The 14492-nt window shown below is 43.1% G+C and overlaps 1 protein-coding gene across 2 annotated transcripts; it reads right to left on the bottom strand.

Annotated features, from left to right (window-relative positions):
* Positions 1–265: 265 nt before the first annotated feature.
* Positions 266–13203, bottom strand: GPR65 (G protein-coupled receptor 65). 2 transcript variants are annotated; one of them, XM_050953339.1, is made up of 2 exons: positions 13134–13203; positions 266–1976 (listed from the first exon to the last, which is right to left on the bottom strand). In XM_050953339.1, exon 2 carries the CDS (start codon positions 1832–1834, stop codon positions 824–826), a length of 1011 nt encoding a protein of 336 aa, XP_050809296.1. In that variant the 5' UTR covers positions 1835–1976; positions 13134–13203; the 3' UTR covers positions 266–823. The 2 variants fall into 2 exon arrangements, with proteins under 2 accessions (XP_050809296.1, XP_050809297.1); XM_050953340.1 differs by lacking the exon at positions 13134–13203 and adding an exon at positions 2356–2860.
* Between the last annotated feature and the right edge of the window lie 1289 nt (positions 13204–14492).

The following is a 14492-nucleotide window of genomic DNA, read 5'->3' as shown; positions in this document are numbered from 1 at the left end:
AAGATAAGGGAGACAGTGTTGTGGGAGACACTTGTTAAATTATTGGCAGCACAGCACAAGGTGATTGCTGTTTGATTTCTGCATTTGTTTTTTTCTGGTTAGAACAGGGATCAGCAACCTTTGGCACGTGGCCCGCCACGGTAAGCACCCTGACGGGCCGGGCTGGTTTGTTTACCTGCCGTGTCCGCAGGTTTGGCCGATCATGGCTCCCACTCGTTGCGGTTTGCTGCTCCAGGCCAATGGGGGCTGTGGGAAGCGGCGCGGACCAAGGGATGTGCTGGCCATCGCTTCCCGCTGCCCCCATTGGCATGGAGTGGTGAACTGCGGCCAGTGGGAGCTGCGATTGGCCGAACCTGTGGACACGGCAGGTAAACAAACCGGCCCAACCCGCCAGTGGATTTCCCTGACGGGCCGTGGGCCAAAGGTTGCCGATCCCTGGGTTAGAACAATGACACTAATCCTGCCTCTCCACTCCAGTTGTATATTGGTGCAACTTCAGTGACTTGCCCTGGTCGCATAATGAATCCCTATTAGATCCTCCAGTAATAGAACCCATGAGTCCTGACTCACATTAACCTCTTTTTGATCACTAGACCACATACTTGCCCTTGCATGGTACATGTAAAGCAAATAATATAATGGCTGAATTTTCCCCTCAGTTACACCCAGGCAACTCCACTGATTTCACATTATTTTGAATACTATACAGCTTCAGTGATGTTTCTTGGGTGTAAATTAGGAAAGAATTTGGCCTGTCTCATCAATTATATAGTTCTTTGGCAGTTCACTGTATTGGGCATTTTGGACAAAAGTTCATTTGCACTTAAAGGTCTGTAGATGACTTCAGTGTCACTGCTGTAGCACTCTTTTTAATAATACTAGTCATAGTAGCATCTGTTGGCTGCTGTAACTCAGATTGTCGCACACAAAAGCAGCGTTTGAGCATGTTCAGGATATCTGTTCTCCCAGTTTCACTCACAAAGCAGTACAGAATTGGGTCAGCAATACAGTTGAAACTTGTTAAGGCTTGTGTAATTCTGTAAGGCTTAAACATATGGACAAAGTTGACATTGTCTGGCTCATTGATGCTGCGAATCAGCAACACAGCATGATAGGGAGTGAAGCAAAGGAAGAAAGTAATGGTGATGCTCAATAGCAGCTTCTTGATTTTCTTTTTTTCTCTATCTTCTGTGGCTTGATTACGCCTCACAGCTTGGTAGATTTTTTGGTAGCAAAACATCATGATGGCCAAAGGGATCATGTATCCTGAGCATATCCGGATGATGTTTAGTATGGCTTGCCATTTTTCCATAGGGTATTTATCATAACATAAGACATGGCGAGTGGAATTGCAAACCTCACTGAATGTTTCATCCTTCACCAGAATCGTACTGTTCAGGCTGGTTTCCAAAATCCAAACAAAGATGCTAACGAGTAAGGCAAATCTTCTTGTGCGCAGGTGTTGGAACTTGAGAGGGTGAACTAATGCCAGGTATCTATCCACAGAGATGCAAGTAAGGAAGGCAGCACTGGTGTAAAAATTCATGTACATAAGGAAGGCAGAAATCTGGCAAAGCAAAGCAGAGAATCGCCAGGTATCTCCATGCCAAGTGTAATCAATCCACAGAGGCAAGGTCAGAGAGTATAGGAGGTCAGCTAGGGATAAACTGAAGAGATATATTGCTAACTCATTTTTTTTCTTCACTTGTATACAAGATACACAGAGGAATGTACAATTGACAGGAATACTGACCACAATCACAGTGATGTAAACAAATGGAAACAAGTTCTTATCCAGATTGTAATCGTCCATGCACTCAGCAGTATTATTCATTGTCCCCTTCTTAGAACAATCATTGAGTTAATTCCAGCCTGGATACAGAAGAGCAAGCTCTGTAGTCTTATGGGTCAGTTTCTTCTGCTAATTCCCCAGGGCACAATGACAAGGATCCCATCCACTGCACTGAAATTTCTTTCTGTAGCAAGAAAAAAAATATCATTTGGTTGATCAGTTAACCTGGTGCGCAAAAATGCAGTGGTCCTTCGAAAGCTCCAAGCCAATGCAGGAGTAAAAGAGCTAGTCTCATAAGACTGTGCTGTGCATCCTGAGAGGTGCAGCATGAAACCTGGGCCATTTAGTATAGGACCTGAGACAATTAGTATAGGAAAGAACCAGTTCTAATGTGTATTTACTGACTGAATATATTTGCTTTGCAAAAATCAGGAGATCTCATCATCTTAATTTGTGTAAACTCTCCTTCTTTCCCTTCCTCATGCTTATAACATCTCCTTGTGTCCCAGGCTTGCTCTACACTACAAAGTTAGGTCAGTGTAAGCCACCTTGCATCGACTTACTTGTGCACATGTCTAGACTTAAATTTATCTCCCACTGATGCAGGTGCCTCATTATGCCAACATAGTAAGAGCAGGTCCCTGAGCAGCATTGATTGATGGTTGATGTACAGATGTGAACATGGAATGAGAGTGGACACCATAGCTGCACGTCCACCAATGTAATATACGCCATCATATGCCAGCAATGCCCCTCTGCTATGTACATCGGCCAAACTGGACAGTCGCTACGGAAAAGGATAAACGGACACAAATCAGATATTAGGAATGGCAATATACAAAAACCTGTAGGAGAACACTTCAACCTCCCTGGCCACACTATAGCAGACCTTAAGATGGCCATCCTGCAGCAAAAAAACTTCAGGACCAGACTTCAAAGAGAAACTGCTGAGCTTCAGTTCATCTGCAAATTTGACACCATCAGCTCAGGATTAAACAAAGACTGTGAATGGCTTGCCAGTTACAAAACCAGTTTCTCCTCCCTTGGTTTTCACACCTCAACTGCTAGAACAGGGCCCCATCCTCCCTAGTTGAACTACCTCATTATCTCTAGCTTGCCTGCATATATATACCTGCCCCTGGAAATTTCCACTACATGCATCTGACGAAGTGGGTATTCACCCACGAAAGCTCATGCTCCAAAACGTCTGTTAGTCTATAAGGTGCCACAGGATTCTTTGCTGCTTTTACCATAGCTGCCGACTCCGTGGGTGCTCTGGGGCCGGAGCACCCACAGGGAAAAATTAGTGGGTGCTCTGCACTCGCTGGCAGCCAAGCTCCATCCCAGCTCTTCTCCGCAGCTGCCACCAAACAGCTGTTTGGTGGCGTGCTGGGAGTGAGGGGAGGAGCAGGAACATGGCACACTCAGGGGAAGAGGCGGGGTCAGGACAGGGATTTGCGGAAGGGGTTGGAATAGTGGCAGGGAGGGGGTGGATTTGGGGCAGGGACTTTGGGGAAGGGGTTGGAATGGGGGTGGGGCAGAGGTGGGAAGAGGTGGGGCAGGGCCAGGGCCAGGAGTAAAGGAGGATCGAGCACCAGGGGAAAGCAGGGAAGTCGGCACCTATGGTGGATTCTACATTACCTTTGTCAACCCTAATTATCCTCCTGCAGTTATCGCACACTGCCTGACACTGATTGCTGTGGATACGCCACTGCCCCGGGGTCACAGAATCTGTAAATCCCCCACATTTAAAATCTCTGAGAATTTTTGAAATGCCTTTTCCTGGTTGTCCAGCTTGGTGAGCACACCTCTGTCTGCTCTACAATGTTATGTGCAGATGCCCAGCTGCCCATGCTGGCTACACACTCCAGACATGCTTCGGCCTGAAGTAGATAGGAGATATTTGATCTCTTGGGCTGGTGAGAACAGGCTGTGCAGACACAGCTCTGAACCAGCAGTAGCAATGTCAGTATATATGAGTAGATTGCTGAGGGGATGCAGGAGAAGGGGTATAATGGGGATCAGCAGCAGAGACATGTGAAAGCCAAGGAGTTGTGGCAGGCATATCAGAAGGTCAGGAAGGCCAACAATCGTTCCGGCACTGAGCCACAGACCTGCTGCTTTTACAAAGAGCTGCATGCCATACTTGATGGCTACCCCACCACCACCATGAATACCTCCCAGGAGCCCGAGTCACAGGCCTCTGCCGTGAACAGCAAGGAAAAGGAGGTGGACAAGGAAGAGGTGTATGGGGGACTGATGAGTAGGGGTCTAGCTGTGCTGCAAGCCAGGAGCTGTTCTTGACTCCACTGCAGTCCAGTCAGTCTCTGCAGTTGAACCTTGAGTAAATAAATCTCCTATTACAGTTATGGCTCCCACAACTTAGCAGGACCCAGTGATTGACTTTTCATTAATTTACTTGTATTAGAATAGGTAGTGGTACAAAACAGAGGTAGAATTGCTGTCTGCTTTTCATTCCCTTCTAGTGTCGGACTGGGCGGAGAGGGGGGTTGACCGTGCACAGTAGTTTGTTTATGTACACAGGGATGTCCCTTTAATCCTCCTGACAGATCTTGATGAAACTTCCATGGAGGTACACTGCAGTCCTCTTCCAGAGGTTTCTAGGGATGGTGCCTTTATTTTTTCCTCTGAGGTAGAATACTTTCCCATTTCAGTCAGCAATAACTTTGGCAGGCCCCAGGGCCGGCTCCAGGCACCAGCTCAGCAAGCAGATGCTTGGGCGGCCAAGGGGAAGGGGTGGCACGTCGGGCTCTTTGGCGGCAATTCAGCGGCGGGTCCCTCGGTCCCTCTCGGAGGGAAGGACCTGCTGCCAAATTGCAGCGGAGAAAGAAAGTGGCGCGGTGGAGCTGCTGCCAAAGTGCTTCCGATCATGATTGTGGCTTTTTTTTTTTTCCGCTGCTTGGGGTGGCAAAAACCCTGGAACCGGCCCTGGCAGGCCCTGTTGCCTTAAAGAGGCAGCATACAGGCCCAGCCACCTTTGGGACACCAGCAGCAGCTGTGCTCTTTTTGTCTGTTACCCTCAGGAGTGAAATATCAGCTAAAATCAACACTACCTGTGGAAAATGGTGCCAGTATTCAGTTCCATTGCCCTATACTCATAATTTCATATCCCTGAGCAATTCCCTACTCCGTTCTCTCACCCCTGGTGGTCATTCTCACCATTGCTTGAACTGAGAGTGGCTCTGGGCACGAGCACTCCAAAGTAGAAGCGTCAATAAGCATGTCTTGTTTAACACCTTAGGAAAGCAAGGGAATGGGGGAGTTCTGAATCTTATGTTTTGCTTTCCATTCCTACAATACTGACAATGGCACCTCTGTGTTTTATCAGCTGCAGCTGCTGTGGCCTTGAGGGGTACCCTCCACATCAGTGGAAGGACTGATCCAGATAAGAAGGAGAAAAGAGAGGACATAGGAGGATGTGTTCTGTGAGATCCTGCAACCAAATGCTGCATCAGACCATGAACTGAAGGCCTGGATGGTCAATATTGCTGACTGTGTGGAGAAGAAAAAAGTGGACAGCTGAAAGGCCCGGGAGTCCCAGTAGGAAAAGGAGAGAGAGATGTACCAGGACATAATGAAGCTTCTCTGGCAGCAAACACAGATTCTGCGGACTCCTGGTTCAACAGTCCTGGGCTTGACTTCCAATGCAGTTTGTGGAGAACTGCAGAACAGCACCTTCCTACCCCCCTCCCCCGCCTCAGCATTCCACGTGTCCTCAGGGCCCACACACCTACCTCTACCACTCCATCTTGAGGGAAAGCATGGACAGCTGCAGCGGCATGTACAAATCAACTGTAGCTCTCACAGGTCAGTGTATGTCGCTACAATGGATAGCAGTGTTCCTTCCTCTTTATTTATTAAAGTTCCTAAATTTTTTTAAGTTAAATGGTATTTACTTGTAACTTCTTCAGATTTTTTTTTGGAGCTATTTTCGTAAGTAAATAAAAATCCTTTGTTTTGAAAGCAATTAATCTTTATTCATTTACAACACATGATGTGAAATGCCTGCTGCCAGTGAAAGTAGTGGTCTTGTACTCTCACAACCCATAGGAGTGGTGCCAAACAGTGTAGACATAATAAATGTGCACTAAGCACCCCAGCATTAATAGGTGCACTGTCAGTGATACATGCACAGGTGTGCAGAAAGCACCACACAGTTTCTGCAGCCCCAGGTTGAGAATAGAACACCACAGAATGTTGCTGGGGCTCACTATGCTCTTTCAAAGCTTCCCTAAGCCATGAGCTTGTTTGATAGCCTTGTGTCTGGCTGTTCAACTCAGCAGACAGCTGCTCCACCTCCATGCCTGCAACAAGTTTTCCCAGTAGGCAGCTATTATCATTGGGGTATTTTTGCACTGAATGTGCTCTTTCAATCTACCGAAGATCAACTGTGATTCTGCACCTGCTGAGCCTATAGCTGAGTCTTTCCTTGGTGCTGAAGAGATAGGTAGAGTTGTTTCTAAGAAGGGAGATGAACAGAGGACATTTTCTATGGCTGAACTTTAGAAAATGAAGCACTGTGTAGTGATTTCCCCCTCCACATCTGAGGCTCCAATCTGTGCCAGAAGAGTCTTGTTCTAATGTGAAACAGCGCAGAGTAGAGCGGAAGAATTGTGTCTTACTTATAACATTCCTGCTAATACATCCCAGAATGATGTTTGCTTTTTTTGTAACAGTGTTACACTGTTGACTCATATTTAGCTTATGGTCTACTCTGACCCCTAGATCCCTTCCACAGTACTCATAGACTTTAAGGTCAGAAGGGACCATTATGATCATCTAGTCTGACCTCCTGCACAATGCAGGCCACAGAATTGTCATTTCCCATTTTACAAGTGTGCAATTTATTGTTCCTTCCTAATGAGGTACTTTGCATTTGTTCTTATTGAATTTCATCCTAATTACTTCAGACCATTTCTCCAGTTTGTCCAGATCATTTTAAATTTTAATCCTATCATCCAAAGCACTTGCAAGTTCTCCCAGCTTGGTATCATCTGCAAACTTCATAAGAGTACTCTCTATACCATTATCTAAATCATTGATGAAGATATTGAACAGAACCAGACCCAGAACTGATCCTTGCAGGATCCCACTCATTATGTCCATTCAGTATGACTGTGAACCACTGATAATTACTCTCTGAGTATCAGAGGGGTAGCCATGTTAGTCTGGATCTGTAAAAAGTGACAAAGAGTCCTGTGGCACCTTATAGACTAACAGACGTATTGGAGCATAAACTTTCGTGGGTGCAACCCACTTCGTCTGACAAAGTGGGTATTCACCCACGTGTTTGATGAAGTGGGTATTCACCCACAAAAGCTTATGCTGCAATACGTCTGTTAGTCTATAAGATGTCACAGGACTCTGTCGCTTTTTACTCTCTGAGAACTGTTTTCCAAACAGTTTTGCACTCACCTTATAGTAGCTCCATCTAGGTTGCATTTCCCTAGGTTGTTTATGAGAAGGTCATGTGAGCCAGTATCAGAAGCTTTATTAAAGTCAAGATATACCACATCCACCGCTTTCCCCCATCCACAAGGCTTGTTACCCTGGCAAAGAAAGCTCTCTTTTTGATTTTTAGATCATTGAAGATCTCCTGGTTAAGAAGGCTCCATCTACATTACAAATAACTGCTGTGTCACCCCTCTTCTTTCTTGAGGTAGTCAAAGAATAGTTCAATTTTGTAGTGTAAGATGGGCCTTTCAACTTCTTGTGCTCCATATTCACCATTTGTGAAATGTTGTGAATGATACCTACAACCTGATAGGGGCGAGTGGTGAGGCTCAGTTAGTAGTTATACTGGGAATGGGCTGCCTCTTATCACCTTTGCCATCCTTCTGGTAAATAATATAAGTAGGGAACATAAGGCTATAGTTTTATGGTTCAACCAGTAAAAGTATTTAATATCTACTTCTTCCCATCAGCTGGTTGTGAATCCAAATAGCTAAATAAGAGTTAAACCCACCAATGAGGCAGATTTCTAAATTTCCTTTCCCTCCAATCCAAATATCAAATGTAGAATTAAACCTGAAAAAACATTTTCTACGCCCTCACCCTGAATCTGAATCCACAATTTAGAGTTAACCACAAACCTTCTGATTTTCAAAATAAATTGTCCTGTCAGTCATTCACCATGTAAATTTGGCTGTTTGCTGAAGCCGGTGTTAAATTCATTGTCTCCCCCCACCTTTAAAAAAATAGGGGTTTAATGTCCCTGCATAGACGCCAAGGCTGCTGATTTGAAGTTTCATGTAGTAAACTGCATGCTATTCAGTTTGACCAGAGCCCTCTGAGAATGACAATCAACCCTACTGGGATTTGAGCCTGTCACATGCATCTGACGAAGTGGATATTCACCCACGGAAGCTCATGCTCCAAAATGTCTGTTAGTCTATAAGGTGCCACAGGATTCTTTGCTGCTTTTACAGAACCTGTGATTGTAAGCAATCTGTGGAACAATCAGCTTAGAGCTCAGACTTCTAAGCCACAACTTTTGGTCTTTAGTGGTGCTCTTACTTCAAGGTTTGCTAAATAAAGTTCAGGAGATAGAATGTTTCAATGGGCCATTTCAGTTGTAGTGTAGTTTGCTAACTAATACAGAGAAAGGAATGGTTCTGTGACTCATCTGTGGTTTTAGTGTCAGACAGTGTGTCAGCAGAAGAGAAGGAGAAGCTTGCTGTGGAATGAGAATGTTAGAGGCCCAGTGTGGAAGAACCATGGTACTGTCAAGTACATTGACTGAGGCTAGAGCGGTAAAGAACTGTTCCTGCAAGGGGACAGTTAAGGAAGCCAGCTGGGGCACTGGGATTTTTGAACAGTGTGAGCAATTTCAGCCCATGCTCTATGGATTTTGCATGCATGGGCTAAAGTTTGCGGATTCATCAGACAGAAAACCCAACGTCAGATGTGCGTAGTCTGAGGTTCACTGTGGATTTTTCACCCAGCTCTAGCTGTTATTGCCCTACTCCCTTTCCTATAGAGATACTTTCCCTACTCGAAAGGAGTCAGAAGTGGCATTCAGCACATCACTTGTCCATGCCAGTGTTTGACTCAAACAAGGGCAACTAATTCCTCACTTCTGGGAGCACAAAATTCACACAAATTGGAAAACGGGGAAATTCCTCTTAGAGAAAAGAGACTCCAGCCAAATTGAACCCCTGTGGATATTTAATTATTGAGAGACTGAGAATTAATTTTAAAAGGAAAATTTAGCAAGGAGAAAGGAATATTTAGCAAGAGTGAAGGAGAGCTGCCAGTAGGGTTTGCTAAACTGCCTTCCTGGTGAATAGAGTATTTAAATGTAGGCAGAATTATTTCACTTAAAGCACAGAGATAGGCTCAGATTGCAAATGTTCAATTTGCAGGTGTTTGGATCGTGGGTTTTGGTCAGGCCCTTTTGTAACTGAAAGTAAAGTAAACATGTAGGAAAGCCAGATGAGGGGAAAAATATGCTGCTGTTTCACCCTCCAACACTTCTGAGTCACTGCATTCTTCCCTTTCCTGTCGTATACTGTAACTGCTCTCCTGATTCCTCACACTGTTTACTTTCATACCATTCCCTACTCCTAGACCAGCATCCTGGTCTTCCTCCCACCCTTTCTTCTATAATGATCTCTTCACTGACCATGAACCTTCTCCTCATGCTAAAATTGCTGTCCCATGTATTGTATTTGTCAGACTTAGACTGCAAGATCTTTAGGGCTGGGACCTTGCTTTGCTTTTATTCTGCAAAATACCTTATGCAATAAAGATTAGAGATTAGTTTCAGAGACAATTTTGCATGAAAAAAAATGGAGAGATGAAGCAAGAAAGGTGAAGATTCACAGGACAAGTGGACTGTCCCTCCCCAGCATTTCTTTATGTCCTTATTTGAATAGGTCACTGCCCGCAAATGTTCTTTACTAATATTCGTCAACAACAACATGTTTCAGCATGAGCGCGTTGACAAAGGAAAGTGCTTGTGCCAGGAGGCAGCTTCTGACCTCCTAAAGAACCTGTTTTCAGGCCCTGACATATTGATACTATTTAGGCCCAGTCATGCTCTCAATAGGAGCATCCCATTTGCTGCCTGTCATTCTGTCACTGAATAAACCTGGTGAGTAGCCTACATTGCATATACTTAAATTGTAGCTACTTGAAGAGAATCATATAATCAGGGCAGGCTAAATTCTGCCTTTAGCCACATACTCTATTTTATTGGCTGGGAAGGGAAGAATTTGGCTACAATGTTTATTTCACAACTTCATGACTCCTGGTTGGAATATTTCATACATGACTCACCTTTTCTGAATGACTGAAATGAATCATTCCTAAAGCCTCCATTCAATAAGTAGCCTATTCTTCTGTTTTGGGGAGTTATAGTTATTGCTTAGAAATGATATTGGGTTATAGTTTTGGGATTTATATCTATTTATTGTCCAGACTGTTTAATTTTCTACATTATAGAATACATATAAATCTAATTTTGAATTTGCGCTTCAAAAAAAAATAACTATTATAGGACCAAATTTACTCTTAGTTACATTGGAGTAAATCCAGATTTTGGAGTTCTTCCAGCCTCATGTTTGTGTAACTGTGAGAGTAGAATTTGGCCCATCATATCTATATTCTGGTTTCCAAATTAGATATGTCCCCAACATAACCCTACGTGGGGTCAACTTTCTGTTCATTTTCTCCTGTCTCCAATAGCAACCAATAGGCGTGGTTATTTATCAGTCCATTTCCTTGATCACCATTTTGCTACTCTCTCCACAACTCTAATATAGGAAACCAGCTGTAGGAGTAAACTGGGAAAGTTAACTATGGAATAATAGACTTGGGTAACATCTGGAGAAATGGACTGGGAAATTATATCCTTTTAGGGAAGTATGTAAAGAAGCTAATAAAGACCTTTCTAATCATTCCAGGAGGAAAGTTTCTCTCATCTATGGTATCGCTACAGTTCCCGTCACCATGGTATGTGTGTTCTGAACACTGCAATTTAGATCCACAAAGCATTGTCCAGAGAGGACTTGCAAGATTCTCTTTGCACATTGCCATTTCAAAGCAATAGAATCAGCACCAAAAATATCCTTTGATTTGATCACAAACATGAAATGAAGATTCTAGTAACATTCTACCATTTTCTGAAGAGACCTTCTACTTCAATTCAGTAGAAGAAAGTCTTTATTTTCCTCTCTCCAGACTGGAGAATATCTTAGTCTTGGAAATTAGAAAAGCCCAAGAGTCTGACTAATGGTTTTATGTTATGAACAGTAAAGCTTATGCGCTCATTTCAACAAATCCTACTTTAGCTACTGACAACCAGCTTAATCTCCTTTGAAGCATCTGCAATAAGCACATTTCACCATTCCTACATTTCTAATGCAAAAAGATCCAACTAATTGCTACTAGCAATTTTCAGTATACTGTGCTACGCTGCTGTAATAAATGGCTCTGCAGGTAATATAAGCAATTAGAGAACTGTGCTTCAAAAGCTGGAAGATCTGCGAGTGCTGCTGCTGCAGTGGTTCTATGCAAAATAGTAGTAAAGCAGCCAGAAGTTGTAGGTGCAGCTAGTTGACTTGAAATGCCTGTTTCCTATCAGACCCATATTGTAAATTGTATTGTTTCATGTGCTTAAAATTGAAACCCTCTAACAGTAAAACCTCCCAAATCTAGATTTCGATCTGAATTTTGCGAGTGGTCCCTATCTTTAGAATGAGCAGATCCAAAAACTCAAGTCTGAACCTTGACAAAATGTTGGATGTTTGAAGACCGGATTTTTATGAGACTTTTTATGCTTGAGCCCATATTTACTATTTACTTAAAATGCATCCTATACTAGTACGGTATCCTTTGTGCCTCATACTTAAAAAAAAGCATCTTCTTTCATGAATTGTTAAATTATATTCACAACTGTTATAAATGTAGTCTACCTTTATTAGGGAGCCAGGGAAGCCTACAAAGCATGAACTTCTGTTAATTCTGAGAAATACTTACAAGCAGGACCGGCTTTAGGTCGATTCCCCTGATTTGGGCCCTGCACCGAAGAATGCCCATGCCTAAAGGGGCCCTACTCCGGGGGTCTTTGGTGGCATTTCAGTGGCGGGCGTCCTTCCGTATTGCGGAAGACCCAGAGCAGAGCCCACACCGCCGAAATGCTGCCGAAGCCCCAGACCGCCGCCAAGTATTCGAATCGGGCCCCACGGGCCATAAAGCCAGCCCTGATTACAAGACTATTTTATAAAGCACTAAAAAAAAAAAATCCCATATATTATTGTTAAAATAAATCAGCTAACGCATAAATTACAGAGGTCATTGGTTTGGCAGGATGTAGTTCACACATTTGTCTATTACTATGATTTCGCTACACCTTATATGAAACATTTTTGATATTGCATGTTGAGAGAGAGAGAGAAACTATGCGAAATACAATACATATGGTGCTAGAAACATTAATAAACCACTTTCCAGAGCATCTTGTCTTCAGTCTCTCTTGCTTAGTTTGTAAGCTCTTTGAGGCAGAGACTATTTGATTTTTTTTGTATTGTACATGGCTGCACATATTATTGGTGCTAAACAAATAATAAACAAAATAATCAGATGAGCTGCTGAAACTCCTTAGCCATGATGATGCTAGAGTAACGTAGTAATGGAAACTATATAACAGAACCTCAGAGTTACGACTGGTCAACCATACATGTCATTTGGAACTGGAAGTATATACTCAGGCAGCAGCAGAGACAAACACATGAAAAAAAGGAAATACAGCAAAGGACTATGTTAAATGTAAACTGTTAAAAAAAGGAAAGCAGCATTTTTCTTCTGCATAATAAAGTTTCAAAGCTGTATTAAGTCAATGTTCTTTTAAAAGTTTACAGCTGAATAACCATAACATTTTGTTCAGAGTTATGAACATTTCATAGTTGCGAACAACTCCATTCCCAAGGTGTTCGTAACTCTGAGGTTCTACTGTAGTTTATAATCTGAAAACCCATCTGAAAATATTTTCATTATTCCCTCCTTGCTCAACAAAACAATAGAGGCTTTTAACTCAGCCAATTCTTTAAGAGCAATAAACCATATCTAGGAGGTTGGAGTAGTGTCCTAAATCACCCCATCTTTGGAACGATCCACTCACCCTTCTGCCTCATGCGCATGTTGGTACTATAGCATCAGACAATCTCTCTCCACACCCTTGCATGTCTCAGTGTTTAGCAGTTCTATCTGATGTTGTCAGCATCACATTCAAGGAGAACCAGCAGGAGAACTCTACTAGAGGATAATGCTGCTGATAAAAGTTATGTCTCTGCTAGCTTCTTAGATGTTCTGGACTTACCTGGCAAGCCATGCTTTCCAGTGTTGCAGTTTTTACTACTTTAGCTACTGTGAACAGCTGGTTTTAAGACAGGAAACTACAGCAAAGAGTGTCCCTAAAGAAACAGGAAACTGCAATGCATATCTTTAATAGAGAATACACCAATGAGAAAGCAGTTCAATAGATAGGATATATGTATTCAGAATTGAAAAAAATCTGCCTTATTTTTCAGGCACTAATTTTGGTCTTCCACTTTGTCCTATTAATCTTGGTTTGGCAGCAAGAAAGTGGGCAAAATGGCTGAATAAGCCAGGGTGCCCAAACTTTGCCCATCTGAGGTTGCCTTAGCAACTTTACAGGAGCCCAAAGTCAGCACTTGCTTCCATAAAGTGGAGTATATTGCTTCCACCTTTATCTATGCTACTGATGTGGAGTATGCAGAGATGACAGCTCCATAGATGCAGTGCTCCATCTTTTTTATTTTAATATGCCAAAAATCAGAGGTTCTTACTGAGGACCCGATCCTGCTGGTTGAAGTATCAGACATGCATTTTTTATTCCAGATTCTCTTTAGCAATCTCCCATTGAATCAGATAGGAATTGGCCTGAGCAAAGCCTCTGTATAAACTGAAAGGATCTAAACGTTTGGCCCAGCAAGAACTGATTCACTTCAAAAGCTGTAAATACAGATTTAAAAATTGTATTTATAGTCACCCAGGGTCAAGTCATTCAATGGGCGTTTTGCTTTAGTAAGGACTACAGGATTTGATCCACAGCATGAAAGTATAATATATGTAATATACATGATATGTAAATATATATATAATTATTTCCTATAAATTGAAACTAGGACCTGCCCCCATTGAAGTTAAAAGAAGGAAGTTCAGGCCATTTGACTCTTTTAAGAAATAATCCTGGCTTAATGTGACTATTGCACAGTTGGCTAATCTGTACAGATCCTCTTTTTTTCTGTAAGACAACTTGGTTTTGTATACATTAATTCTCATAAAATCTGAGTTTGCATGGGAGCGATTCACTTCTGCATTTGGGAAATTGGTACAACTTCACACCAGATTTCTACACACTGGGTAACACAAACAGATGGCCTGTTTGCTGATTCAGGTTAAATGCTAGGAGAAGTTAAATATAGGTCTTGGTGGCTGTAATGGGGCAATGACTCACTGCTGTGGCACCTCCTGCTGGTCATCCTGGGAATTAGCTCTGTCCACTCAGGAGCGCCCTCTGCAGGCCAGTGTCTCGCTTGCTGTTGGCCCTGGTGTCCCTCCCAGACCCCAGTGCCCCTTCTCTTGGGGTTCTGCCTCCTGCAGTCTTGCTGGGTCTGCCCTCCCCAGGGAACCTCCAAACCCCCATCTCCCTCAC

The sequence above is a fragment of the Gopherus flavomarginatus genome, chromosome 5 (genome assembly GCF_025201925.1).
Source record: "Gopherus flavomarginatus isolate rGopFla2 chromosome 5, rGopFla2.mat.asm, whole genome shotgun sequence".
Lineage (NCBI taxonomy): Eukaryota > Metazoa > Chordata > Testudines > Testudinidae > Gopherus > Gopherus flavomarginatus.
The sequence above is the reverse complement of the archived record's forward strand: the minus strand, read 5'-3'. Positions and strand labels throughout refer to the sequence as shown.

Bases quoted from the DNA above. Each gene is read 5' to 3' on its own strand.
- GPR65 (XM_050953339.1), bottom strand. From the start codon at position 1,834: ATGAATAATACTGCTGAGTGCATGGACGATTACAATCTGGATAAGAAC.